Source organism: Hyposmocoma kahamanoa, unplaced genomic scaffold (genome assembly GCF_003589595.1).
Source record: "Hyposmocoma kahamanoa isolate Upper Pololo Valley unplaced genomic scaffold, ASM358959v1 63, whole genome shotgun sequence".
Classification (NCBI taxonomy): domain Eukaryota; kingdom Metazoa; phylum Arthropoda; class Insecta; order Lepidoptera; family Cosmopterigidae; genus Hyposmocoma; species Hyposmocoma kahamanoa.
In genome coordinates, this window is record NW_020653851.1 from 8,786,113 (window position 1) to 8,813,524 (window position 27,412).

General features: G+C 35.2%; 3 protein-coding genes across 5 annotated transcripts in view; 2 read left to right on the forward strand and 1 right to left on the reverse strand.

The window, feature by feature from the left end:
• Positions 1 to 20,561, forward strand: part of LOC113230117 (FK506-binding protein 5) — a 35,080-nt gene extending 14,519 nt beyond the window's left edge. The window contains exons 2-7 of one of the 2 annotated variants that reach the window (XM_026463885.1): positions 1,552 to 1,661; positions 5,489 to 5,642; positions 8,865 to 9,021; positions 9,594 to 10,419; positions 13,744 to 13,875; positions 20,430 to 20,561. In XM_026463885.1, the coding sequence (XP_026319670.1) occupies positions 1,552 to 1,661; positions 5,489 to 5,642; positions 8,865 to 9,021; positions 9,594 to 10,419; positions 13,744 to 13,757 (1,261 nt within the window). In that variant the 3' untranslated portion in view covers positions 13,758 to 13,875; positions 20,430 to 20,561. Of the gene's footprint in view, positions 1 to 1,551; positions 1,662 to 5,488; positions 5,643 to 8,864; positions 9,022 to 9,593; positions 11,919 to 13,743; positions 13,876 to 20,429 lie in introns of those variants that run through there. The other variant, XM_026463884.1, reaches the window with a different exon arrangement.
• On the reverse strand, positions 8,936 to 22,149 carry LOC113230116 (HEAT repeat-containing protein 3). Of its 2 annotated transcripts, XM_026463882.1 has the most exons (9): positions 21,883 to 22,149; positions 21,489 to 21,740; positions 18,735 to 18,840; positions 17,542 to 18,060; positions 17,076 to 17,310; positions 16,271 to 16,538; positions 14,493 to 14,792; positions 12,798 to 12,897; positions 8,936 to 9,047 (listed from the first exon to the last, which is right to left on the reverse strand). In XM_026463882.1, exons 1-9 carry the CDS (start codon positions 22,009 to 22,011, stop codon positions 9,037 to 9,039), a joined length of 1,920 nt encoding a protein of 639 aa, XP_026319667.1. In that variant the 5' UTR covers positions 22,012 to 22,149; the 3' UTR covers positions 8,936 to 9,036. The 2 variants fall into 2 exon arrangements, with proteins under 2 accessions (XP_026319667.1, XP_026319666.1); XM_026463881.1 differs by lacking the exon at positions 8,936 to 9,047 and having other exon boundaries at positions 12,537 to 12,897.
• Positions 22,150 to 23,258: 1,109 nt separating this feature from the next.
• LOC113230510 lies at positions 23,259 to 24,028 on the forward strand. The gene is made up of 2 exons (XM_026464475.1): positions 23,259 to 23,633; positions 23,779 to 24,028. The coding sequence occupies exons 1-2, from the start codon at positions 23,275 to 23,277 to the stop codon at positions 24,026 to 24,028; spliced, it is 609 nt and encodes a 202-aa protein (XP_026320260.1). The 5' UTR covers positions 23,259 to 23,274.
• Positions 24,029 to 27,412: the final 3,384 nt, after the last annotated feature.

A 27,412-nucleotide genomic window follows, 5' to 3' on the forward strand; every position in this document is an offset into this window, starting at 1 on the left:
GCACATTCTAATATCACACACTAAATAAAACAATGTCACACTTTTATGAAGCAAGTGATACAATAGTAACAACATATGTGCCATGTTATATGTATAACAATAATATCTGCATAATATAAAATCGTCGGGGATAATGCAATTACGCGTAACTAGCATTTGATTATGAGTCTCCATTTCGGTAATTTAGTGGCCAAATGAAATCCGCGTAAGTGTCGTGGCAACAAAATTAGCGTGATTTACGGGAATCTATAATGCTTACTGTGAAAAAATGAACGTCGTAGCCATTGAAATAACAAAGTAATATAAATCCCTCTCCTGTGAAATTTGGTTTGGTACAGATACGCGCTTTTTACCAATACTACATACGCGGATTTGCACTATCCCCGACGAAATTTTGAATAGCAATATTCCACTTCATATTAATTTTTGAAGCAAGCAACTTGAAATATTAGATGGAAGTCGTGCACTTTGTGGTGTAGCTGTATAAGCCTACGAATATTCAGCAAGTTTACTTACTTACTTTACTTTAGTGAGTATGTAATAAGTACTTTTATTAAAAAATCAAAATATTTCTTTTGAATACCAAGATCATTGGCTAAAGAGAGTAATGACTGTCCAACAGACCGTCACGGCACAATTGCGACCGTTCAAGTGGAATCAAGTGCACTAAACTGCCATTAGTTTTGTCAGTGTTTCGCCTACAGACATCCGCTAACCAAATCATGAGAATTCCCAACAAAACTAGCGACAAATCTGATGTCCCCAAAATAAAAACCACTACTAGACCTAACTAAGGATTAACCAAATAGAAAAATATCTGATAACTCCAATTTGGTTAGCTGCAACAAAATTATTCCCAACTTTACTGCTGGAGCTAACTAAAAGAAATTGACCCAATCAGATTCATATTTTCTGGCAAAGACCACGAACTTAATTATAAGTGTTATTTATTACTTAGATATGCCAATTAATTAGTACATACATAGTAGGTAATCATGATTTATTTTAACTTCAGTAAACAAGAACAAAGTTCAGAAAACGTCACAGAAATCATCAAAGATATAATGTGAAGTCCCTAACTAGCATTGAACTAGGCGTATTGATCAATAACAATAATAATAAGTTTGTTTATTTTCTCACCACAATATAAGTAGGTACATTGAGCATAATATCAAGAACAGTCCATAAAAATAATAATTATACTGTGTGAGACTGGTGCCTAAACTAGACGTAAGGTCTGTATTTCCGGTCATCAGTATCACCCTTTGGCAAATATTTGCAACTTTATATACTCGTACATTGACAATTGCGATTAATAACTTATCTATATATATACACTAAAGTTTACAAAGGAAAAAATAAGAATAAAAAAGTAAAATATTGTTTATGCATGTTACTTTCATTAGTAATGCTTTCATATACTCTCGTTATGCGAAACCGTGCCAAGCAGTGGAGATATTACGGGTCTACCAAAACTCTTTACATGCACACATACACACCGTGACTAAAAAAAATACCTTATCAGACTTTAAGAAACAAAACTTGTTTCAGGGCCTTCCGGTCGTTTATGAGGAAGGGTAAGAAGCAGGCACCTGCGCAGGAGTCGAAAACCCAAATCAACGGAGATAGCAGCCCCATACTCTACCGACGAGCGCTACAATGTAAGAAAATTACTGTGGAATCACGATGACTCAACTTTTTACTTTGTTTGACCCTCATATTCTGGTTCTGAGATAATCTAGTAGCAAATAAGCATTTGTACGCATTTTTAGTACCTAAACTTAAAATCCTACATACAAATTGAAAGTTTTTTTTCCTGTAGAACGCTATCTATACTTAGCTGAACTTGGTCCTTAACTGCTTTTAACGCACTGAAAAGTTATAATTGAAATAAACTTTCAGACAATCTTAAGGTTATTTTTATTTTCAGATCTTCGTAATAATAATATGAAATCTTAAATGTGTAATGTGATATGCAATAAACAATTAAAATTGAAATGTAACATCTGGTCAATTTGTATCAATAATAATTAATGTTTCGAAAAACACGATATAAAAATCCTTTACCAGTTTTCTCCCTTTTAACATGCACTCATATAGATAATGAATATAAGGAAAAATATTTTGCAGGTCACATTGAATTGCCTTTAGCACATTGATCTGTAAATGCTTGATTTATTATAAACTTACCTTATAAACTTGAAACACCCCATTGTAAAGGTCACGTAAAGCTTTTAACTCCATTAATTTCTATTTTAATGAAATATTAATCGAGAATTGTATCGTACACAGTAAAAGTGAATTATATCCTAGTAATAAAATTTTGAAATATGAGCTTTCAGCAAATAAATATGTAGTAATTTTATTTCTCTGAGTAAACTAGTAATGCCATCTACGGCGATGTTAGTGCAATTATTGGAGTTGTTTCACTTTTATAATGAAAGGTAATGACTAAATGTGATACTTTTAAGCAAAAAAACATGTGTTTTAAAAACGGTCTTACACCACTTTTATAATGATCGACACAATTATTAGTACAAAGATCGAACACAACGAAAAAGTCCTTGGGTCTATAGGTTTTGAACTTGCGTCTGTGTGCTTGTGGCTCTAGTCTGGCATATAGCTGCAGGTTCGAGTCTTAACAAATCAAAGGAATTTTTATTTGTGTTCCATCTTTGTACTAGAATTATAACAAACTAGTGAAGTAATATCATGATAAGTAATATTACTTCACAAACATCATGATATTCAATCAAATCAATTTTATATACGTTAATGGAGAAAATGGTATGGGCAACGTCTTCAGCTTCATAATTAAGATAGAAATTCAACTCTAAGCACCCTTGTCATAGTACGCAGCCTGGCTTGTTGCGCAACTACCAATAATTTCAAAATTTTTCCAGCAGTGTGCATTTATAATTAACTAGAAATATCTTACAATCGCACTATTCCAGTCGTTAAAACAAACAAATTTTGTTTGCCTGCCGGTGTAGCTTTTGTGTTTGGTAATCCACACCAATCAATGGATCAGCCAACGCCAACGGTCTGTGATTGTATGAAGATTACATGGAAAGTAGAAAAAGATCTATGTGAAATGTTCAATGTCGTAAAACAATATATATATATATCAATAGTACACGTCTGTCGTCCGTAACGTACTTTAATTTTGGAGGTACAGGTAGCAAGATAAGAAACACGTGATAAGATAGGACATTTTGAATATTGTTTCCCTATCGATACCCTCTAAAAAAAGTTAGCAATTACTAATCTAAATTAATAACGTCAAGTGCGTTTGTTCATTAAACCTTAAAATCAATACAGCATAATTGTAGCTGTAATAAGAGAAAATAAGTTTCTTTTGTCTTAACTATTTTATATGGACTTTGTATTGTATGTATTTTATATATCAAAATTAATTGTTTCCAATTACAAAGAATCATTAAGTGATACCGTACTCTATTAATCCATAACATGTATGTTTATGATTGAGTTTGTTACATTTTTACAATCCAATTGTATGTTATAATTATTAATACAAGAAAAAATCCTACGATCCGGCCGGATTCGAACCGACGTCTTCTAGCAAACCGTGCCACACGCTATGCCAACTAAGCATAATTAACTAAATAAGTTTAGTTGGCATAGCGTCTGCCACGGTTTGCTAGAAGACGTCGGTTCGAATCCGGCCGGATCGAAGGATTTTTTCTAAGTGTTCGCTCTTTGAATTAATAATTATAATAAACTAATGGAGCAATTTCACAAAAAATAATTGAACGTCAATTCAGTACAAATTAATCCAATCGTATGCTAAAAAATTGTATCAGGTTGTAGCTTAGCCTTAGCGAAAGGAAAGAAAAGGCTCGGTCCATACAAATTCATTGAGAAGTAAAAATGAAAAGACTGTAACAATAAAATAATATTTAAAAAAGTACAATCAGTATAAAACACTCCCTACTAAACAGTCCAGCGTCCTGATTTTGATTCAAATCGGAATCGATCCGATCGGGTAGTCTCGAAATCAGATAGGTTTCTGAGCGAGAAGATGAACCTAAACCTACTATATCTTTCTAATTTGTGATCTAAATCAACTATTGTTCCGATTAGAAATGTCAAAAGTTTCCGATCGGCCAGTTGTGAATCGCAGTTATGCGCTCGACTCGGAAGAGAGGCAGTTCTCGATCGGGAGAGGCAATCAAAATCAAGCTACAGATACTTACCCCAAAAGTGCCTATATGTATACCTAATGATTTTAAAGCAGTAAATTACGTGCAGTTCGAGTTTACATTAGGATGATCTATGAGCATGTCCTCCGTTTTGAGAATTTTAAAGGGAGTGATGACGTAACGAACCAACGTAAGAATAGTGGAAATAAAAACGAATTCGAGAATGATTTAATATTTTAAGTGACCTGCCCCCGTAGCATGGCTACGCATGATAGTCGCGACGCGCGCGATAAAATTGAAATAAGCGCGCGCTGTTGGCTGTCTTAATCAGATCTAATTTAGATAGCCAATAGGGCGCGCTTATTTCAATTCTATCGCGCGCGTCGCGACTATAATGCGTAGCCATGCTACGCGGGCAGGTACCAGTAAAGAGGGTGATAAAAAGGTGAGATGACGATGAAAGAGGTCAGCATCGTCACAAGGTGTCAGGGGATCTATTGTAAGTCAATGGGGGATCTATTCCGTTCTCTGTCGGACATTCGTCCGAAACAATTACTGTCAAATAAGTATACTTGACCAAATTTAAAGACAATGTCATGTATGAAGCATCATCGCATCATTTAGATTTGGTCGAGTATTACTTATATGACACTAATTGTTTCGGACAGATGTCGGACGAAGAATGAGAGTAAACCCCCTGTATAGAGTAGCAATAGGCTAAAATGCTTATTTCGTCGATATACAAGTAGGTACTATAAAAGAATGTACGGAGTGCGAGGTAAAATTTTGCAAACATTTGAAGTGTTTGTTACAAACAAAGATAATAAAATATTTACCTATCGTATTAGCTGATCAATAAAACTATTTTTGACACACACAACAAAAGTCTTATAGTATTATTAAAACTAATGAATATCACGGCGTTTCCCTACCATATTCAATTTTTTTTGTGAAATTGGTCCACTAGTTTCTTATAAATAACATATTTGATACTGAAATGGGGGTCATATAAGCCCTTTACATGAATTCGTGTTATTACTATAAGAAACAACATCGCGATAATCCCCTCTTACCAGCAGCCGGCTAATCCTAAGTCGAAAGATAAGTCCGGTGGTATTCATTCTGACTTTAAAGCCAATATCGCCGTTTAAACCAGTGTTTTTACCTGTTAAATTTCTGATAGTGTTGCCATTTAATACACTTCTAGTTTACTACAAAAAATTTGCAGCATAATTGACAAGATTATTAGCCGAAAATTCACTACACAACGCCATCAGTTTAGCTTTATGCGATTGGCTTTTAAATAAACTAATGTATAATTTCAGACTCGTCATCTTCAACGGCCGGCCCACGCAGTACAGTTGGATCCCCGGAAGTAGCGAACCGATACGTGTACGCTGGTTCAGTAACGCCATTGCCACGCTCTCGTTTTCAAGAACGCCTGCGCAGCGCTAGTCAAAATGAAGTCAACTCACTATGGTAATTGACATGTTATTCTTTGCCAATGGTTAAATTTAAGTTAAAATGTGTTGTAGGTGTGGAAAGGTTTACAATTTACAATACAAAGGGATACAGAGTTATTTTTTTATTTAGTAAACAACTTTTGTTCATTGACTTTTAATAATTCACATCATCACATTTTACTTTCGTACAAAAATAAAAATATATAGGTAGATCGCTCTAAACAGTTATAATTCTGTGTGTATATGATGCAAAACACAGAAGCGGGCGTTGGGGGACGCCGAGAAGAACCTGTACCGTGTGTTTACTGTGACAGTTGTCGCTAGCGACCGCGTAAATTGCTTCACAATTTTCTATGCCAAATTATGCAACGCCCCTAGCGGTTACAAGATGAAGTAACATTTTGTATACAAATATTTTACGTTGTCGCTAGCGAGAACTGTCACAGTAGACTCATGGTAGAGGCACAGATCTAAATAGTGTCAGACATTACAACAAAAACTTAAAAGTTTATTTTTGGGAAATTTATTTTATTATGTTTTGTAAAGTCATAGAAAAAGTTGTAGTTATGGTCTATACCTGCGCTATGGTCTATGGTCTATACGCAAGACTATTCCTGCGTGGTTGTTAGAATTTTACAAATAACCCTGTATACAACATGTAGTAATATTGAAATTAAAATAACAATAATTCAGCTGTATACCTAACATTGTGTAGTTACATACGCATTATCTACATGTAGATTTATGTACTTACACGTAATCCAAAATCGTTTACCTAAGTTGATGATGTCACTACCTTAATATCCTAAAAAATTTGTAGCATCATCCAATGGCGAAGCGCTTGAAACACAAACAATGATCTAATATGTGACATTCGCCGCTCACTTTTTGGGAAGATTTTATTGAAAGAGGCCATAAAGTACACAATGAGTCACTGTGATACAGTCACATACACAAATGAAAAACGACGTTATCAACATTTCTGCCCTCGGAACGAAAAAAGGCACAACTGCTGTATAAAGTACGCATAGTTGTGCCGTTTTTCGTTACAAGGGCAAATTTGCAAATTATATTGTTTTAAGGTAATAGTACTGATATTTAAAAAAAATCACGCTAAAAGAAGAATACGTATATTTCTTCTTAAGTTTTTCGCCGTCAATTTGCTACAGATAACTGTACAATACGACGGCGGAGTGACAGACAGTGTGTTATACAGGGTGTAAATTTGAGACGGGGCAGCAAGGCCAGCTACATTAATCGTTGTAGTTACAGGAAAACGGTTCTAGAAGACTATCCATGAATTTTGAAGATATTTCGATTGGCATTCACAGATTTTGAAAAAATGGTACAGTCAGATAATAAATAATAAAAGGTTTTTAACGATTTCTGACATTCGAGTACTCTTACCTCAGTTGGTCCGATAGAGACTATTGATCCTTACCAGCGACCGGATCGAATGGCATAAAAAAGTTTTGCAAAAACTGTGAATGCCGATCAAAATATCTTCAAAATTTATGGATAGTCTCTAGAACCGTTTTCCTGTAAATACAACGATCAAGGTAGCCGGCCTTGCTGACCCGTCTCTTTACACCTTTTACCTACAGTTTTCGTTTGGTTAGCTTATTATGTCACTTCTTGTTAACGACTTGACCAGACTGGTCTAATAAAGAAAGCCTAGACCAATAGAAACCATATTTTTCTTTTGAAAGTTGTACATAAGAATAAGTAATGTACATTGTAAGTGTATTATAGTAAAAATTTGTCTGCGAAACTTCTTTGGTTTTGAGACATAATGGTGGGTTGCTCCAATCCATTTCACCTGAGCCAACAAGCAGTGCCGCGAAGTTTTTGTGTTCTATTAAGTCTTTTTTTAAAAACAATACGTTTTTCTAATAACGCTGACATGTTCAATAAGAAAGAGGAAAAAATTTAAATAATATATTTTTTAAGTCATTAATTTTATATCATATCGAAATGGGTGTGTGCAATAACATGTATGAATAAAGAATTTGATTTCTAAAATTGTTCAACTAAACGACTTCGGCCTCCTGTTAAGAACCTGTGTGGATAAGAATAAACCGTCTAAGACCCGCTTCCTGCTCTGAAGATTAACAGATAATGGCAGTGTCACTTTGTAACATTTCATTGTATTTTAATATGACATTGCTGCTGGTTTGTAGCTATAGCTAGTTCTGCATATTATAGGTATAGGCAATCTCTTACGTACTATGCTACAAAATGATGTCACTTCTCACATCTGTGTGATTATTGTTTGTTTAGAAAGTCGGTTTACGATTACCTTTATTAATAGCTCATACCCTTGATTTAATTATGCCACATGTAATCATACGTTAAAAGTAATTTTATCACATGAACGTCATAAAAACAATACTAAAGCTGCTAACAGATTGACTGCACTTTTGCAGTTAATGCGTGAAATCGTAATCAACTTCATGCAGCCGAGACAACGATTGCATGAAGTTGATAACGAACTCACGCATTAATTGCATGCTGTTGATCTCGGCTGCGTGAAGTCGGTTTCGAGTGCATGCAGTTAATGCATGAAGTTAATGCATGAAGTTGTTATCAACTTCATACAGTCGAGGCCTCGGATAACGACTTCACGCAATAACTGCATGCAGTCGAAAGCGACTTCATGCAGCCGAGATCAGTAGCATGCAGTTAATGCGTAAAGTCGTTATCAACTCATGAAGTTGATTTTTAGCGTTAGCAGCAACCTAACTCCATGAAACAAAGTATGTATTGTGCAATTTTATAACTGTCCTATATAAATATAAAAAAGAGATCGACTAATTGCATTCGTAGAAACTTTAAACCTCTGTCCTGAATAGTGTCATTTTGCAAATGTGACCTTATTTTACTATGGCTGCTGTTACGTTATGATGTTATTATGACTCCGTCTAGCATTGTTATACATTTATCTTTAATACTCAATGCCACGTTAGGCGTCAACAAACTTGGAAAACAAACAAATTAAAATATTATTTGATGATGTTGTTGTTGGTGTTTGGTAAAGTATTAATCACAATCTAATACAACATGCAAGTATGATCATTATCACGCTGACAGATAGCGATGACCTATAGATAATATACGAATAAAAAAGTATGATTATTTTTATTAATAAAAAAATGCCGTCCAAAATGTACTGCGTAATATAATGGCTTACACATACGGTCACAAAAAATTGCATTTTGGTATACCATCACATTTCCAGTGAGACTCCGAGGATGGCCCGCAGTGAAGCGTTAGGCTCTGAAGTAAGCGTAGAGAGCGCGAAGCCGTTCGGCGAGTACCCCGTTCCGCCCGTGCGAGCTTCAAGGCGGAAGAAAAAACGCGCCCCGCCACCACCTCCAGGAGCTTCTGATGTTTCGGTAATACTTCATCTTTTATATGATATCTGTTGATGAGATTCGTGCGCCTGGTGATAAGAATAAGCGACACGCTTACCCATAACAGTTGCAGTAAGTGTTGAAAGAGACTGTATTTTAAGGCCTATTTAAAAAACGGTTTCATTTCATAGGACTCGACTCTAAAATTAAAATGAAGGTACGCGTTTTTGTTAATAAGACTTGATCATCATACAAGCAAACTCGACAACTCGAGCTGTTTTTAAAAAGACTCGCGCCGTAGTCGTGACAGTAAAAAAGGACGTTTATTTATATGCCGTGCTGGATCAACGGTTTCATTGAATCCTAATTCACTGACCTTTATTTAGCCCTAACAAAAACTACCCCACACTTGAAAACATTGGTTATGGTGACAATACCTAGATGTAAGGAGCTCTATTGCTATTATAATTCTACTTTACGCATTTATTTTAGATTTTTATAATCCAGTATTTAGAGACGAAACACGACATCGATTTCAAATTTGTGTTTACACCAAACAATACGTTCATTTATTTACTCGCTGCTATAAGTAATTTTGATCTTTTTACTTTCAGGTCATCAGCGAGACCTCTGAAACCTTGCAGATTACAGAACAAAATAAAAAAAAAGATACCGAGTCTGATTTAGACATAGAAGGTGTAAACCTGGACGTAGAACTTAAGATTGTCGAAGATGAAGACCTTAACAAAAAAACTATGGCGCCTGATGCTAATGGCAATGTTACTACTCAATTAGTCGAAGCAACGATAGAGGCTAAACAAGAACCGATATCAAAGAATAAAGCCCTTGAAATTCAAGACGGACTACCAACAAAACCACCTAGAGCAGAAGATACAAACAAAAATTCTGGTTCCGACTTTGACATTCTAAACTCTGTGAGTTTCCCCAAAGTTGATATTATTAAATATAGACGAAACTCAAGCGTCAACGAGGACGACATTCGATTAAGACGAGGAAACTTAGAAGACTTCCATACCCTTTCCAACAAAAGATCTAAAAGTCTCACAAACACTACGGATTCCCCATACGTGACGTATGATATTAATTTAAATGAGAATAGTATAACGGATACAAACGCCAATAAAGAGCCGCAGAAGGTTATCTGTAAACTTTATGAGAACACGTCACGGAAACAGAGCATCGATACTATTTCAAGCACTGAAAAAGAGTTCATGGAAATCGACAAAGTGCGAAGGGAAATTGAACAAGAAGTGATAAAATTAAACGCGGCTCTGGAGGAAGATTTCTCTGGACCTCGATTGTCGGTATCGGATATTAAAAAGAAATTCGATAAGAACGATGTTCCGACTTCGCCCAATCCTATACCAAAGCCTAAAAGGAGTAACTGCAGTGATTGCAGTACACCTTCGCCTGTAAACGGTAATATTAGTTACCTAAATTAACTTTTTGCATTATTCAACACGAAGTACAATATAAAAATATTCCCATTAAATAGGTACACATTTAAAATTTATATAATTGCATGTGTAGAATATGTCATTGGATCTCAAAATTGTGTATTTCGTGTATTTACTGAAAAATGTTGGATATAAAGGCTAAAATACAATATAATAATGTGTTAATCACTTGAAATAGAAGACAAATTATTTCAAGACAATCTGCAACGATATCTATGTATTAGCGTAAATCTTAGTAAATCTGTAATAGGAACCTAGTTCAAGAATATTTCGTGCCTTAGATCAAAAACATTTTTATATTTTTATTAAAAATTTAAAAAAGTTAGATATACAAAAATGCATAATTTATGGTTTATTTGCTTTATTAGGTGTGTGATAACATTGTGTAGGCTTCATAGTAGCTAACGTTTAAGCATTGACTCGAAGAAGTTGAGGGTAATTTATATTCACTGAGTTAACCTATAGTGGTAATTAAATTTAGTGGTATAATTTATTACTTATTTGAGGCCACTTTCAGGGATGTCTTAATTTAAATTTAACATTACGATTTAGTATAGCGGTTCATGGATGACTAGAGATGGGCAAAATCGAATGCTATATTTATTTAAATATTTTCATTGTTTTTCAAGACCACAGAAGATTAGGAAAATATCATCCATGTCGGTGATTATTACCTAATCAAATATAGCATATTATACAGCATAATAATCTTCACTCACAGATACTGCTCGGCTCCGCCCTGATTTGAATCAAAACATTCCATCGACATTAAGGCTCTGATGTCGATGAAACATTATCTTCTTGTTTTGTAGCTATAGTACGTTTTTTTACAAACGGGTCTTCTTTTTTTATTGCAGTATATTTTGTTTTATTAAAGTCTTTCCAATGTTTCATTTAGAGTCGAGGCTGTACCATGGTGTAATAATACAAGTATGGTGATTCCATTCATATGCAGCAGCGCGGTTTATATGTGTGCACGCTAGTCGCGCGCCGTGTACCGACGCACACATTCGCATAATAATAGAAGACGCGACGACCAGCGTTATGCACCGCGAGTTCATCGCGAAATCATGCGAATGTGTGCGTCTGTTACACGGCACGTTGCTACGTTTATATGAAGTTATATACTTGTCTTATTATACCATGGCTACACAGAGAAGGGTGTCTGTCTACTCTCTTTCTGCGTCCGACATACGTCCGAAACAATTACTGTCAGATAATTAATACTCGACCTGATTTAAAAGACAATGCCCAGTATGAAGCTTCATTCGCATCATGCGTCTTTAGATTGTTTTGGACGGGTGTCGGACGGAAAAAGATAGTACAGGGCCTGTAACGTAGCGGTGTAAGTGACTGGTTTATTCGTCCTAGAAATGACCTTAAGATAGTAGTGACGCCATCGAGTATATAACCAAAAATAGAGACGAAATGTCATTTAAATTGTATGAAAACTATTTTGCCTTATCACTACTGTAACAACTGCGCTACGATTGGCCAGCCCGAGTTCGAAACAATTGACGGGTGTCGTTAATTGTTTCACTTCAAATCGACCAGATAACTTGAGCTTTGCTATAATGGACGAAAATTGCAAAATTTAATATTTAATTTTGAAATAAATGAAATTTGATTTAGTTTGTTTTGTAATTAGATGTTTTGCTGTTTTTCCCCCCGCATCACCGAATGGAACAGCACGCCATTGTTAGAGATATTATCTTAATTACAATAAATACCGAATATTTCTGGAATATACGGAGACGTAGATACAGGTCAGTTGTTGGCGTTGCACTATTTCAGCTTTCTATTTTGTAATTTCAGTGCAAACGAGAGTTGATATTTATAAGTGATGTATCACTGATGAGTTACCAGTAATGTATGGTCATTATTTCGTCTCAATTTCTGGTTATTTACTCGATGAGCGACGCACACTCGCGTGTAAATGTACAAGATTCCTAATTATTTATACGTGTTTTTACACTATGGGACTAGAAAATAGAGTCTAGTGATTGTTGATAAAAAGAATAAATTATTTAATTTATCAAAGTCTATTATTATTCAAAAAAGAAAATAAAACTTTCGTTACTATAACAGGTAACTTTAATAAACATTATACTTAAATTCCTATATGAATATGTAAAATTGATTATTTAGATATATAATTTACATTGAATTGGGTTGCTGACTGCAATCCTTTAAAGGGATGCTAAAATTGCGAACAGAATTTAAGAAACGTTATACAAGTTTTAATTTACTATCAAATTACATTCTGTTTGTAAAACCAAGCAACCCTGTATAGGTACTTAAAGTACGCAGACGTAACAATGTTGTACTATTTCAACTTACTGACTCTCCCTTTCTTATACTTGATAAATCTTGGTAGATTTGATGACGCAGTGGTAACCAGAGCTTTGTAGGCTTTTGGAAGTCTTTTTTGTTGCCTTGCCTGTAACATTAAAAAAAGCTAAATGAACTTAATACGAGTGACCAGAGAAGCAGGAATAACTGTTTTTCTAGATCATATGGTTTAGGTGTTTATTATCAAATAACGGGGTTTCAAAAAATATACGATACACGTAAGGATATTGTCTAAGAAACGTGTTAATAAGACTACAGGATGTACTCCATCTGATCATATAAAATCCTGAAAACAGGCTAAAATGAAATACGAATAATTTAAGAATAAAATATTTAACTCTGGACATAATTTTTATATTATGGTGATATTTTTATTTATGTATGTACTACAGAGAACATGCTAAATTTTGGTTTTCAACTGAAGCCCAATAGTTATTAAATTCACATTTATCACAAAATTTGAAAATTACTTTGCTTTGATCTTTGACTTTGCTTAGCCGTTTAACAACTCGCCGCGCCGGTCACTGCATCGCCAGTCGCCATCGGGCGCTTGTCGGATCTGTGTTAGGCTCGACTCACACTGGCGCAGAGTCGAAGCGTCGCGACGCGTCATGTTTTTCGCCTATAGAATCTTCATCTTTATTTTCCCATTATTAAGACACAATTGTGTGTTTTGCAAATATGGAATCGAGTCGCTCGTAACGCTTGGTAGCATTCGAGCGGCTTCGCGCGTTACTTGGGCGCCGTGAGGCGTTAGACACCGACCACATTGTGATCCCGGGGCACTAATGCGAGAGTCGTCTTGCGTCAACGCGCGTCGTCAGGCGGTGTAGTTGGAACACAGGACGCGACGAGACGCTGCGACTCTGCGCCATTGTGAGTTGAGCCTTAAATTTTCTCCGCCTGTTCTTATTTTATTCATATAAATTTTCAGCGCACGGATTGTGAGACGCGAGGAGCGACTCTCCACACTTTAACTCCTACAATCTAAATCTCGCCTTAAAGTGGCATCGCGAGTGATAACAATCAAAAAGTTTTGCTCATCTAGAGATTTTCCAAATTACAGGTAAGTAACAAAAAATGAGCAGTAAGAAATGTCTGGGTATTTAAGTTTGCATTACTATTTAGGGCTAAGACTATATCAGCATCAACCCACTTATACGTCCGACTGCTGGACGCGGGTCTCCTCTCAGGCGAGGGTTTAGGTCCTAGTCCGCCACGCTGGCTCAATGCAAGTTGAGACTTTACACGATTTTCGACGGTTGTGAGGTTTCTTCGACGTACATCACGATGTTTTCCTTCACCGAAAACCTTAAGGTGTATTTCAAATTAAATTTCGCAGATGAATTTCCGGGAACATGACTACTAAAACGAACATTTTGATGCAGTCTTAATTACAAAAGGTCATTTGTACCTGGACAGTTTTAACCCAAAAACAGGAATAATATAGTATTTAAAAAGTCTTTATTAGGATAATTTATTACAGTTGATACACATTCGCTTATTATTCTTTACTAAATATTAACAAAACTTTCGTCTTACTATATATTCGTTCACAAACAGAATGTAGGTATATGTTACTTTGTGATAATAATTTTGTGCAACTTCAACCATAATAGTCACCATTGGGATTTATTATTATACAAATTTAAACACTAAATAATTTGTTACAATTTTACTCACCTTATTCTTCAGAATAGGCACGAAAACAGCCAATTTGTCAACTAACTTCACCTTAGCTGCTAAAGCATCAGTTTCATCTTCTGAATACAGATCAACTAGTGTATCTACAGCTTCCGCCAATACCCACACCTCATTCTCTTTGTGTGCCTGTTCTAATATAAATTCGGTTATGGCACAAATCACGTTCGAAGTGGCTTCGTTTAAATTGTTCACAAGTAGTAAGGCTAGTATGCCAATCATACGAATAAGGTTTGATCTTATCTCGGGCACTTCGCATTCTCTGATTCCTGTCAACATCATCTGAAATTAAGGTTTTAATGTAAAAACATCACATTTTGACAAAAGATTTTTAGTAATAGTACAAGTCTAAAAGCAAAACAGGTGCTATACCGTCGAGTTGCGTAAACCAACCCGTTACACCATACCATAATTATATAGGTCGATCTCTTTTGGCCGATTAATGCTAAACAGTCAAATAGTCTAGCTGATACAAATTGATTAACCGCTATCTATAAAGTCTATCCATATTGAGAAAGTATCCTTAAGGCTGATCGTCACGGTTAATTTCCATACAAAATGAAATCGATATTTTCGCCACTGCGGCTGCATTTATGTACATATTACATTTCCAATAAAAAAATATTTTTTTATTGGAAATGAATCATTGGACTTTAAGCGTTAATTATAGTTAATTAATTTCAAAATCAATAAAAATCGGTCAAATCTTTGCTTGTGTAAGACAATGAATACACTATAAGTGGAATCAAATGGCGTCGTGGTCTATGAACAGCTGGCGCAAGCGCCGCTTATGATATAACGCTAGTAATAGCAAAAGTTTAGAATATTTTACTCCCACAAATCAACAAATAAAATATCACTAATAATACGATAACCGTGTGTAATATAGTAAAATCTGATGCTGAACCCAGGTTTTTGTATATTTGGTATTTTGCTAAAAATTGAGAGTAGTGGCAGTGTCAGTGGCTAGCCATTGACCTACTTTCAACTGCCATTGTTATTTCCTTATTTATGGTATTCTGCTCTTCAATGGCGAGTCGATGGCGTAGTTTATTCATATTGTATATATTGAATTTGAAGAGTAAATTGCTGTTTAAACTAGATAGAAATTATGATATGCAGAAGATTACATAGGGGCGTTTTTCAAAAAAGTTGTTGGTAACTTAATAGGAACTCCATTATATGAGTTTTACGCCTTGTTCAGAGTGGCGGCGGGCGCGGGTGCGGGCGCGATTGCGTGTAAATCAAATGTACGAGACGCTCGTTGCGTTCACAGTGACCGCGCGCATCGGCGCCTGTCTCGAGGCGGGCACGGGCCCGGGTGCGCCCGGGCCTGCACTCTGAATGAAACATATAAATAAAATATTTAAGTTCCAAATGTTGAATTTTTACAGTACACTATTTTGTATCAGGGGTTTAAATTTTATTTTAAATTTTGACAACGATAACTAATTTTGTTTATTAAAATATTTCAATTCGTTGAAGAACTACAGATACCATTTTCCTCGCTATAGTGAGGTGAAAAGTTGTGTGTTCCACTCGGCAGCGAAGTTGTTTTGCGTCTCATGCCCTGAAACCCTCGATACGCTCAGAATTCTATTTTTCAATCTTAGAATCCTTCACTTGCTCAAGTTTCAATACAAGCACTCGCGTCAACAACAACTATGCAGCATTGCATATAATACCTATTTCATACTCGCTAGTTTCAATACAATATTTAAGTATCTTTTTATTAGCCTTTTAAAATAATAAGAACTCACCTCGATATCAGACAAAGCCAACTCTTTAAACAAGTCAAGTCTACTATAATTCCCATTTTCTCTGAATTTTATTTTGTCAAGAGCAGCCCTCATTACTGCAGTGGCAGATTCCAAAAGTGTCAAGTTTTCAGCACTCTGTTTGAATACTAACTTTCCAGCATCTACCCATATCTTATACACACCATTGACTCCACCTAGGTTTTCTATAGGTAGAGTTGATATCATGTTGTTAATGCAAAGTAGTGCTCCTGATTGTAGATTGTAAAGTCTGGAACAACAATTACTGTATAGTACGGAATCTAATATTAAATAAAAATAGAGATTACGAAATGGAGGCTTTTCTTTCCATTCACTACAATATGTCATATTAATTTTTATTTTACACACTCATAGCCACGCACTAGGGAATCCCTGAATAGCGGGTGCCATGGACACACAAATAAATAACTACAAATTACACCCAAACTCACGAAAGAAGTAAGTGTAGGCCATACAAATATTTTCTCGGTCCGGGATTTGAATCTGGGATCTCTGCATGACAGACCAGCAGGGTAAGCATTCGACTAGAGGCAGTGAAATATTGTATGATGTACCGACAAGGTATACAAATAAAAGACAAGTTTTTTAAAAAAAGAGAAGTAATTCTGGTGGTTATGAATGATAGGCAAATTGATGACTGCAATAAGCTGTAATACGAGTATAAAATAGGAGATGCTGCAGCCTTCTCCAAAACATAATCATCAATCTCTTATTGTGGAACTCTCAAGGAGATATGTATTCTAGGTAGCTATAAAAACACACTTACTTTTTAAAAACGGATTTAGATCCTTCATACTCCTTCAGTATCAACATGACATTTTCAGCAGGCAACTGTGTCTTAGCCCAGATTTTATCAAATACTTCTAAGGATATAACTGCTTCCATAACTTCTGGTGGGATTCTGTCTTCAGCTAGGTTTGTTATTTCACCATTGCTAAGATCTTCATCACCCAACTCGTCACTGTCAGAAGATTCTCCACTGTTGTCTGAAGTTTCATCATCTGAAATAAATATTTAAATAGATAATATTATAATTATTTTTAATATTCAGTACTTTGTGTATTGTACCCTAAAACATTTATCTATGAATCAATAAACATAATATTTGTATCTATGTAAAGTAAAATATGGCAAGAGCAAAAATTAATTCCAAGTCATAAAAGGAAATGTTAAATAAAAAAAGAGCCCTATAATAAAAGATTGAGTAACAACTAGATACAGTTTACTCTTACCCTCACAAGAACAAATATTAGCAATAATCTCAATAGAACTCTGCTGAGCGTCTAACAGTTGTGAAACTGACTTCAGCTGTGTATCTAAAACTTGAGCTTCCTTTCCTTTAGGTGCAATCACTTTGCCAGCTCCATCTGCTAATGGGACACTACTCGACAACTGATTACATGCTTGTCTGTGATCCACAGACAATGTATGAGCAAGTATCAATATGACTTGAACTATAACATTTGCCGGCAATGATGTTAAATTTCCACCACATGCGTTTACAATTACTCCTGCAGCTAAAGTCTTTATTAACAAGACAGAATAACTATCTCCTTCCAAAGTCAGTAAGTCTTGCAATTGGCTTTTAGCATTAGTTTTTATCTTTTCTATAGCCACTGGGTTATCTTCAACTACTACAAATAGACATTGCAAAACTGCTGTAACTATATCTGTGCTGAAAACTGATATAGCCAAGTAGCGACATAGGATGTCTAATATTCTTGATTGTCCAAGGTACTTGATGGCCAGCTCTGTAAAGGAAAAATAAATATGTTTTCAGTAAAATGCGTACAATATTTGTACAAAAATAAATATACAGGTAAAAATAAATACATGTTTTCTTTCACAATAAAGAAAAATTGTAAACAAAAAATTAACAATATCAGACTTCTACTGTAAGCTTAATATATAGCAAAAAATAGTGCTGAGACACATAACAAACTTTATTATGAAGAGTTTATTTAAGTTAATTAAATTTTTATATTTTGTCTTGACTAAATTACACTGCAATCAATGATAAACTGCATACCATGGTTATAGAATATTTTAATGTGATTATGGTCACTGTAAAATTAAAAGGTTTCTTTCCCTTTTAATATTGCCTATGTTGCAAACTTTTAGTAGCAGAAGAGCTCCTGGTGAATGAGTTCATCCAGGGAAGTACTGCCACATTACCTATTTATGCAGGCACAGTGGCATTTAAAGCTTTAAGTGGCACTGCAACTGCTACAGACGGGCATGTTGCTTACCACCAGGCACACAACTTTTTGTTTTTTTTGTTCATCCTGTCGCTTAGTATTTTAAAAACAAGGTATATGCACAGTTCATTTGTGTGCACTACTCATTCTATTCAAACTTAAAGACACTGCGATCTCTATTAAATATAATTAAATAGCTGTATCACTTATTTATTAATTATGTTTACCTGAGCTCTCACATAAATTCAAAAGCAAATGTACATTCTGAACAAAAGTTTCAGCATCCTCATCTTTGAACTTAGAATTAGGATCTGGGGTCCAAGTTTCTGCAAGCTGAAATAAGAAAATACTTGAATAATGTAGATTTATATCAATAGTAAACTATAGATTAATACTAAAAGTGTCAGAGCATGGATGTGCAATCTTTTACATACTGGCCGGTATGATATTGAGAGTTATTCTTTTTCAAATTTTCTTTGTTACCTCGTAGAACTCTCTTCATGTCAAGTTGTGTATTGTTTCATGTTATATATATTTTAATAAAACCTTGTTAAAATATTAAAATCAGTTTCCTCATTTATTGATAGAGCCAGAGGAGCTCTATCAGGTTATGAGAACCAACAGCTACTAAATATTGAGTGAACAGATTTAGTAGAACGGATTTAGTCGAACGTGATTATGTGATATGAATCATAGGGAGATTAATGGTGAGATTAACCAAATTCCTATAAATAATACTCTAGTTAGAGAAATGAGTACTATGTCTGGTCTGGACTTCCTGGGATTGAGAAGCTACAAGGAAGTAGCAACTTTGACAGTTGGAAGTTTGATATTGAGTGCATATTAGTCCATGACGATCTATGGCAATATGTTGAGAGTCCACCTGCTGCTGACGATTCAGTTGCTAAGCAAGGTGATCAAAAATCACGTACAAAAATTTGCATACTTATTGAGAGTCCTTGTAAGGCATGTACCTTACAAGTTTTAGTTTTTATATTTCATTTATCGATGACTATTCGCGAAAAACTTTTGAATATTTTCTCAAGGCGAAAAGTGAGGCTTTTGAAAAACTAAATGAGTTTAAGAAATTTGCAGAGACTCAAACCGGAAAGAAGCTGAAGGTGTTGAGGATAGATAATGAAGGCAAATACGTTAATATGAAAGTTGATAAGTTCTTGAGAGAACATGGTATTAAGCTCAACTTACGATTGCATACACACCGGAGCAGAAAGGTGTTGCTGAGCGTGCCAATCGCACCATCACTCCACTCAGTACATTTGAAAAATAGAAATCCTACCCTGGCAGCAAACTACAAATGGTCATCTTAGAGTATTTGGATGCAAAGCATATATTCACATTCCGAATCAAAAGAGAACCAAATGCGATTCAAAAAGTAAATAAACTGTTTTTGTTGGCTATTGTGAAGAATCGAAAGGTTATAGATAGATTGATCCTAAAACGAGAGAACTTCATAGAGCATGTGATGTTATTTTTTTCGAAAACCAAATGTATCACGATGTCACAAAACCAAAAGAAAAAACCGTACCAGTAACCATTTGTTTAGGGAATGAGGATATGCATTACGAACCGTTACAAAACAGCGAAAGTGTTCTATGGCTATGTTGAGTGTGTGCGTTATATTATTATTATTATTTTGGAATGTGGTCTAGGCTATTAATGTATCAAACTGTATCTGTTACCATGTGATGCTTACATTCTGTTTGTGTACCTTTAAAATAAAATAACAATGAGGGGGAGATGCAAAATGTTAGGGAAGAATTAAAGGCAAAATTCGAAATGAATGATCTAGGTAAAGCTGAACTATTTCTTCGGATAGAGATCCAACAATTTCTTGTTGGATCTCTATCCGAAGCTTGCATTAAAATCAAGCAAGAGGTTTACATTGAAAAGCTTCTTCACAGGTTCAAGATGAAAACTGCAAGGCAGTTAGTACACCAGCAGCTCCTGGACAACTAAAGGGAAAGAGTGTGCAAAAGAAAACTTAGCCTACAGAGAGCTGATACGCTCACTGATGTATATAGCTGTATGTTCAAGGCTAGATATAGCACACGCAGTAAACTTCATGAGTAAATTCTGCAATTGTTATGATGAAGTGCACTGGATCGTAGCTAAAAGGATCTTGAGATACTTTAAGGGTACCAAGAGCATGGCACTTCTATATATACTCTAAAGACGTCTCTAGTAGAAATATTCAAGGTTTTGCAGATGCTGATTGCACTGGAAATATAATAGACAGAAGATCATACTCCGACAATGTGTTTAAGATGGCAAATGGAGCCATTTTTTGGTAGAGCATCAACCAAAGATGTGCAGCCTTATCGACAGCTAAAGCCGAGTACATCAGCTTATCAGAAGCTACAAAAGAAGCCATATTTCTACAGCGATTTCTGAATGTAACAACAGGCAATGAGGAGTTACCTATTATGATACATACAGATAGCCAATCTGCTATGGCAATAGCCCTAAATCCGGTGTAACATCAGCAGACAAAACATATTGATGTTCGCTATAATTTTATTAGAAAAGGATAACATAAAGCTGAAGTATTTAGAAACCAAGTACTTGGTTGCTGATGCTTTAACAAAAGCAGTGTTAAAGGGCAAGTATGAGTTTTGCTGTAGAAAAATGGGTGTGTGCTGAGTGTTCATGACTGACAAGGTTTTTTGATAGTATAAGGAAAGCCAGGTGTAAATAATTGAGGAGGATGTCAGAGCATAGATGTGCAATCTTTTACATACTGGTCAGTGGGACATTGAGAGTTATTCTTTTTCAAATTTACTTTGTTACCTCATAGAACTCTCTTCAAGTCAAGTTGTGTATTTTTTCACATTATATATATTTTAATAAAAACCTTTGTTAAAATATTAAAATCAGTTTTCTCATATATTGATAGAGCTGGAGGAGCTCTATCAAAAAGTCCCTATATATGTTATATTATTTGAAACAGATCTACTAGCTACCTCATGGAAATACATAACGAGCGGCGTCATCACATCCTGTTCCATCAAAGCTTCACAGGTCTCCAATTTCGTAGTAGACAAGTTTCTTAGAGCCCCTGCAGCTGCATTTCTGACTGAACCAGCAGGATCCAAGAGCAACGGAGCTACGCTCTTCACTATGCCTTGACTTAAAACTTGTTCGACGTTCTCTGGATTCTCTATCAACATTGCAAACGTTTGTAAACCGCAATATTTTTCTTCCACATTCGCCGCCTAAAAGACAAACAAAAAAACTTAAATTTAATACTTAAGCTGATAACATTTGAAAAGTGACTTTCACGATCAAAATAATCGGCACAGCAGTTTCTTATTACTTCTAATTGAAAAATAAATAAATAAAAGTTTGGTTTCTCACCTGTAACTGGTCTAAGATAGTTTGAATTGCGTTCTCTTTCGAATCTATCGGAACTTGCTCTTCTTCATCCGAACTATCAGCTCCTCCCTTTTTGTGTTTAGAAGGTCTCAGCTTTCTGATTTTCCCCATTTTTATGAAAATTTATTTAATAAGTCGATTGTTAACCTAAAAATTCCATGCACACCTTCCAGCACAAATAAGCAAGCAATAAATGTCAATGTCACTGTCATTGTCAATTTTTTTTAAGTGTAATGGCTTGCGCGAGTAACCGTAAAGTGCCCCTAATTTGTCTAATTTATCCTTCAAACAACGTCGCAAACGATCCAATAAACTATCAAACAAGTTTAAAAAACTTGTCTGTAGTATACATTCGGTCATTTCTTTCTACAGTCGTGTATCTTTCTACAGTCGTGTGTCGGTACTGTACGTACCGAAGTATATTAATGCAATGAGTCACATCATATCTTTTTATAATTTGTGCAATGAGTAAGAAAAATACTAAAGTGTTTCTCACATTAACTCTAGCATTATGTTTTAAGAAAAAAGAAATATACGTTGGTATGGTATATAGAATGGTTGAAATTAAGAGAAAAACATCCACGAAAATTTGTCAAAAGAAATATGCGCACAGAACCAGACTACTTCAAGGGTCGTATTCCAAAACTTTACTTAATGCTCAAGTCAGGACTTCAGTATCATTTCTAGCACTGGAAATACGACCCTATTGGCAAGGACTCGAGTATGATTTCTAGTGCTTTAAATCATACTCAACTCCTGACTTGAGCTCTACTCAATAGTAGAGTTCTGGAATACGACCCTGAATCTATTAAGGTGAACGCATTGGCGACAACTAAAGTTTGGTTTGACAAACATACCTTCAAACATGATTGTCCGTATATCTAGTTTCCATCAAACACGTACATACATTATTTGTCAAACGCATCACACACGACCGGAAACGATAAAAAATTTGACAAAATCATAAAATTTGAGAAATTATTTGATAATGATCAAATGAATGTGGCGCTTAAGGGTTACTTATACAACACAAACACAGCATCACAAAAACAAATAAACATTAATAACACTATGCGATGGGTCTCAGAAGAGTCGCACCCAAGATTTAAGTCAAAAAAGATTTTTATTTTTAATAACACCAATTTATTATCGCCTTAACTCATTCAGAAAAAAAACCACGTATTACCGTTTTACCAAAGAGAATTAGCGTTTTACCAACAAATTGGACAACGTCAACATGAAACGTCCTTCACGTGACAAACGTTTAAATGTTTAGAAAATATTTTATAAATAATTTTTAATTTTATTAAACTTCAGAAGTAATTTATTTTTAATATTGATTTATTTGGTAACCGGTCGAAGAGATATAAAGTAATGGAACCCTCCTGCGGCGAAGATGAAGAGAGTGTTAAGTCTTATGCCTCAAAGTCCTTATCAGATCACGGACGTATATGTAACTGTTCAATTCCATGCCAATGTATAAATCAATTGGATACTCCCACGCCTATGCGCTCCTCAAGAAAGTTCGTATTAAGTGAGCATGTTTTAGGCATCGTATCTAATACTGAAAGCTACCTGAAAGAACGTCGTATAACAGAATTGGTCCGCTTCCTTTTGACCAAAATCTTAGTAGATGCTCCTGGTGGACCACTTGAGCATTTAGTCAAAATATTGGACGATTGTATGTTGTACCGGGCTGGATTTGGGCGTTTACCTGTTTTATATGAAGAAAGGTTTGTAGTTATGTCCGTAGGAAGCAGTCCTAGCATATATTTTTAGATAAAGGTTTAGAAACTTCAAATAATCTCTATTGTTGCACTTATGCTAAGCTTAAAATTTTTGTAAATATTGAACATAGGTAATTTCTATCGATTTAAGGCATTTGAAAGCTGTGGTGAAAAGTTTTGACGCTGGCCAAAGAGGCTGGGTAAATGCGAGTCAATTGCGTCGCGCTTATATTACTCTAGGTCTCAACCCTCCGAAAATTCCGGATGACGCGAAAATTCCTACAGATGAACTTCTGAAGAATCTAAAAAATGATCAAGAAATTGATCTCTCTGAGCTAATTATGGCGGGTGCATCTGATGGCGACTCTCGGAAAAATAACACACCTGTGTCATCATTTTGATACATTATAAATATTATTTATATTTATACATTATTATTTTTTATTATTACAATTAATTATTTTGCTAATATTGTTTAGATTATACATTTATTTATATTATTTTACCTATTTAATTTTTTTTAGACTAGTAATTGTTTTTAACTAGAAATCTGAAAAAATGACCAAGAAATAAAACTATCTGAGCTAATTATGGCGGGTGCATTACATAAAGAGTCATCTGATGACGACTCTCAGAAAAATAACACACTTTATATAATTAATCATTATAATATTGTTTTTTATTATTATAATTACTTTGCTAATATTGCTTAGATTATAAATTTATTTATTCGTATTATTGTACCCTTATTTTGCAATTTAATTTTTTTAGACTAGTAATAATCGATCTACTAAAATTAATAATAATTTCAGTAGATCGATCGCAGACGAAATATTTCAACTTAGCTAAAGCCTATTCAATATTCAGAGTATAATATACCTATTAATAGCTTAATAACATGTTATTCCTAATAAATAATTGACGTCTAACCAATGAGTTTTTTTTATAGAATAAACATAAGGATGTTCTTCTCTTAGATGTAAGTAAATATTTTGGTTTGATAACGCTTTCTGGCATGCATAATCCCACCGTACAAAGGACATCAACGGCATCACTACGCTAGTAACGCTAAGGCTCAACTCACACTGGCGCAGAGCCGAAGCGTCGCGACGCATCGCGTTTTCCGCCTATAGCATATTCATTTCTATTTTCCCATTATTAAGGCACAAATTTGTGTATGCAATTATGGAGTCGCGCGTCGACGCTTGGTTTCAGTCGAGCGGCTTCGCGCGTCTCCACACGTTACTTGGGCGCAGTGAGGCGTCAGACGCCGAGTATACTGTGATCCGGGCGCAATAATGCGGCCGTCGTCGCGCATCGACGCGCGTGGCCAGGCATTGTAGTTGAAAAACAGGACGCGACGCGGCGCTTCGACTCTGCGCCAGTGTGAGTTGAGCCTAAGGCTAAAATAATAACAATAATTAATATACCAGGTAAAAGCAAATGTTTCGTTGGTAAAATCATCATTTCGTCATAGCAACAGTAGACCTTCTTGTGAAAGAGTGTGTCCTGAGATGTAATGTCTTTCTAACTATTTATGCCGTCAAGCAGCAATGTGAACATTACTGCGTTCTGATTTTAAAGGGTAAGGGCGCTGATGAATTAACAGGTACACGGTACTTGTTAGCTTATATCTCAAGGTGACGGGCGCAATGGTAATGCACCTCGTTCTTTACGATTAAAAGCTCTGATTTGGATTGCATCTGTTATGGGCAGGGGTGTTACCACCAGTGCAGTGTTAGCACGACTTGTTCGACTGGATATCATAAATAAAAGAATTCCAATTATAACATTTAGTGTTACTTGTAACATTTAGTTTTGTGCTTTAATTAAATTATTTTTGCATTACTGCCCGTCCATATTAACGTACGTAATTTAACATGTGAAAATAACTAGTCATCAGGGATTGCAGATTGATGTGATCCACGGGGGGTGGCGACAAGATGACGTTGTTATGTAGTGACTCACCACGTACCGTTCCCAAATACAGCCAACACATACCATTATTATAAAAGCAATACTTACATTTTTACTTACTTTGAATTTAGAAAACAGTTCGGAATTTAGGTGACGTTAATACTTTTATACAACTACAATTAATACGTATTTATGGCGAGTTCAAAATACCATGTAGGTTTTACTGGAAGGTCTTAAAGAATATTATAAAAATCTAAATCAGCAACTTCAGAGATTGAAAATCTATTAAAGTACTTACTTAATAAGCATCAGATATTTCTAAAATAGCGAGTGGGGTCTAGGGAGTAAGGGGGATAGAATTGGATGTGCAAACACAGGTCCGCCGGGTCGGCGCCGGTAACTGCGCCAACTTGCAGCTAACTACACAACTTAGATGGAAAAGTTCTTAGTTACTAGCTATTCTTTTGCAAATATCAGCAAAATACAAAAGTCCATTCGTAAGCCGGTTCGTGTAATATATTTTTATATTTCTGAACTGTTTGTATTTGCTTCTACGTTGTGTTATTACCATACGGCCCAGTGTTGGACGTAGTTTACTAAAAATCAAGAAATGGACTATTAATCACAATGCATCTGATTATGATTAATGAAGAGACAATAGTACTGATCTCCTGAACTTACATATCTGATTCTACATACAATATCCATTCTACTACATCAGTGGTAAGAACGTTTTTATACTGCATCACAAAACACAACAAAAGTTCAACATCTTAACCAATATTATTGAATAAAAATGGTTAACAACATTTACGTAGAGTTCAATAATTCCAAGAAAATCCATCAACCAAACCCGACCGAAATAAATATGAATGGCTATTCTTAATCTTGCACTTAACATTTATCGAAATTTTAATTCCACATAAATGTTAAATTAAACCGTGGTTAATAAAAGGGTGGGCCGCGGGCAAGGGCCGACGGCGGCGCCTTTGAACCTCGCATGCCTCTCATTTACATATGTTTCAAAATCTGGCGGCGACTCCATTTGACGAGTGCCCGCTAGTGCTGCCTACAGAAGCACCTGTCGATATTCACATTAATTCAAATATTAGAATGATTTCAGTTTGTCTCTATTTTGGAATTATAATCAGTTATTAGCAATCTGATGCGCGGATCAATTAGGCTGATTTAGTTCTGTCTATCTTTATTATAGGCGTAAACGAATAGAAAGTATATAAAGGTATAGTTAGTTATATAAACAATCAAACCTGCATGAAAGAGAACTGAATATGCGAAGAAAACTTAGACTGTTTGTTAGGTCCCGTCAATTTCATCAACGAAAATAATTATTTGCAACGTCTATAACAAGGATCCTTACCATATTCTAACACTGAGATCGTCTTGAGAGCACTTCCATAAGCTGTACATAGATTTTTTTACTACATTGCTTCACCGGAACAAGATAAATAAATTCTTTCATGTATAGAAACTGACTAGGTTGGAAACCTTCATAATAATGTATATAAGACCCGTTGCTTGACAATTTTCTTAACGAAAGCTTAAATTTAACTCTATGCCGCTTGCAATAAGAACGGTCCAAAGTCCAAAGTGTCAAGGTTGATGTGCTCTCGACGCACAAGTTTGACTGTAAGTAATATAATTTAAATGTGTTAAGTATAGTTACGTACGAAAAAGTGTTTAGCTAATAGGGGAGCACGAAAGGAACCTCGTACGTAGGTACCCCTTTACTGTCCGTCTGGTGTACCCTGGGCAACAATTGCAAGCATTACAGTGCATGCCATTGATACAATAAGAAAAAGCAGGGAAAATGAAACCCATGAGCTTTAATTAATATGTCAATTAATACG

Bases quoted from the DNA above. Each gene is read 5' to 3' on its own strand.
- LOC113230116 (XM_026463881.1), bottom strand. From the start codon at position 22,011: ATGGGGAAAATCAGAAAGCTGAGACCTTCTAAACACAAAAAGGGAGGA. The intron at 16,539-17,075 runs GTAAGTGTGTTT...TTGTTGTTCCAG, and splicing joins TCTAAATCCGTTTTTAAAAA to ACTTTACAATCTACAATCAG. The intron at 12,898-14,492 runs GTGAGTAAAATT...TTAATGTTACAG, and splicing joins TGCCTATTCTGAAGAATAAG to GCAAGGCAACAAAAAAGACT.
- LOC113230510 (XM_026464475.1), top strand. From the start codon at position 23,275: ATGGAACCCTCCTGCGGCGAAGATGAAGAGAGTGTTAAGTCTTATGCC. The intron at 23,634-23,778 runs GTTTGTAGTTAT...TATCGATTTAAG, and splicing joins CCTGTTTTATATGAAGAAAG to GCATTTGAAAGCTGTGGTGA.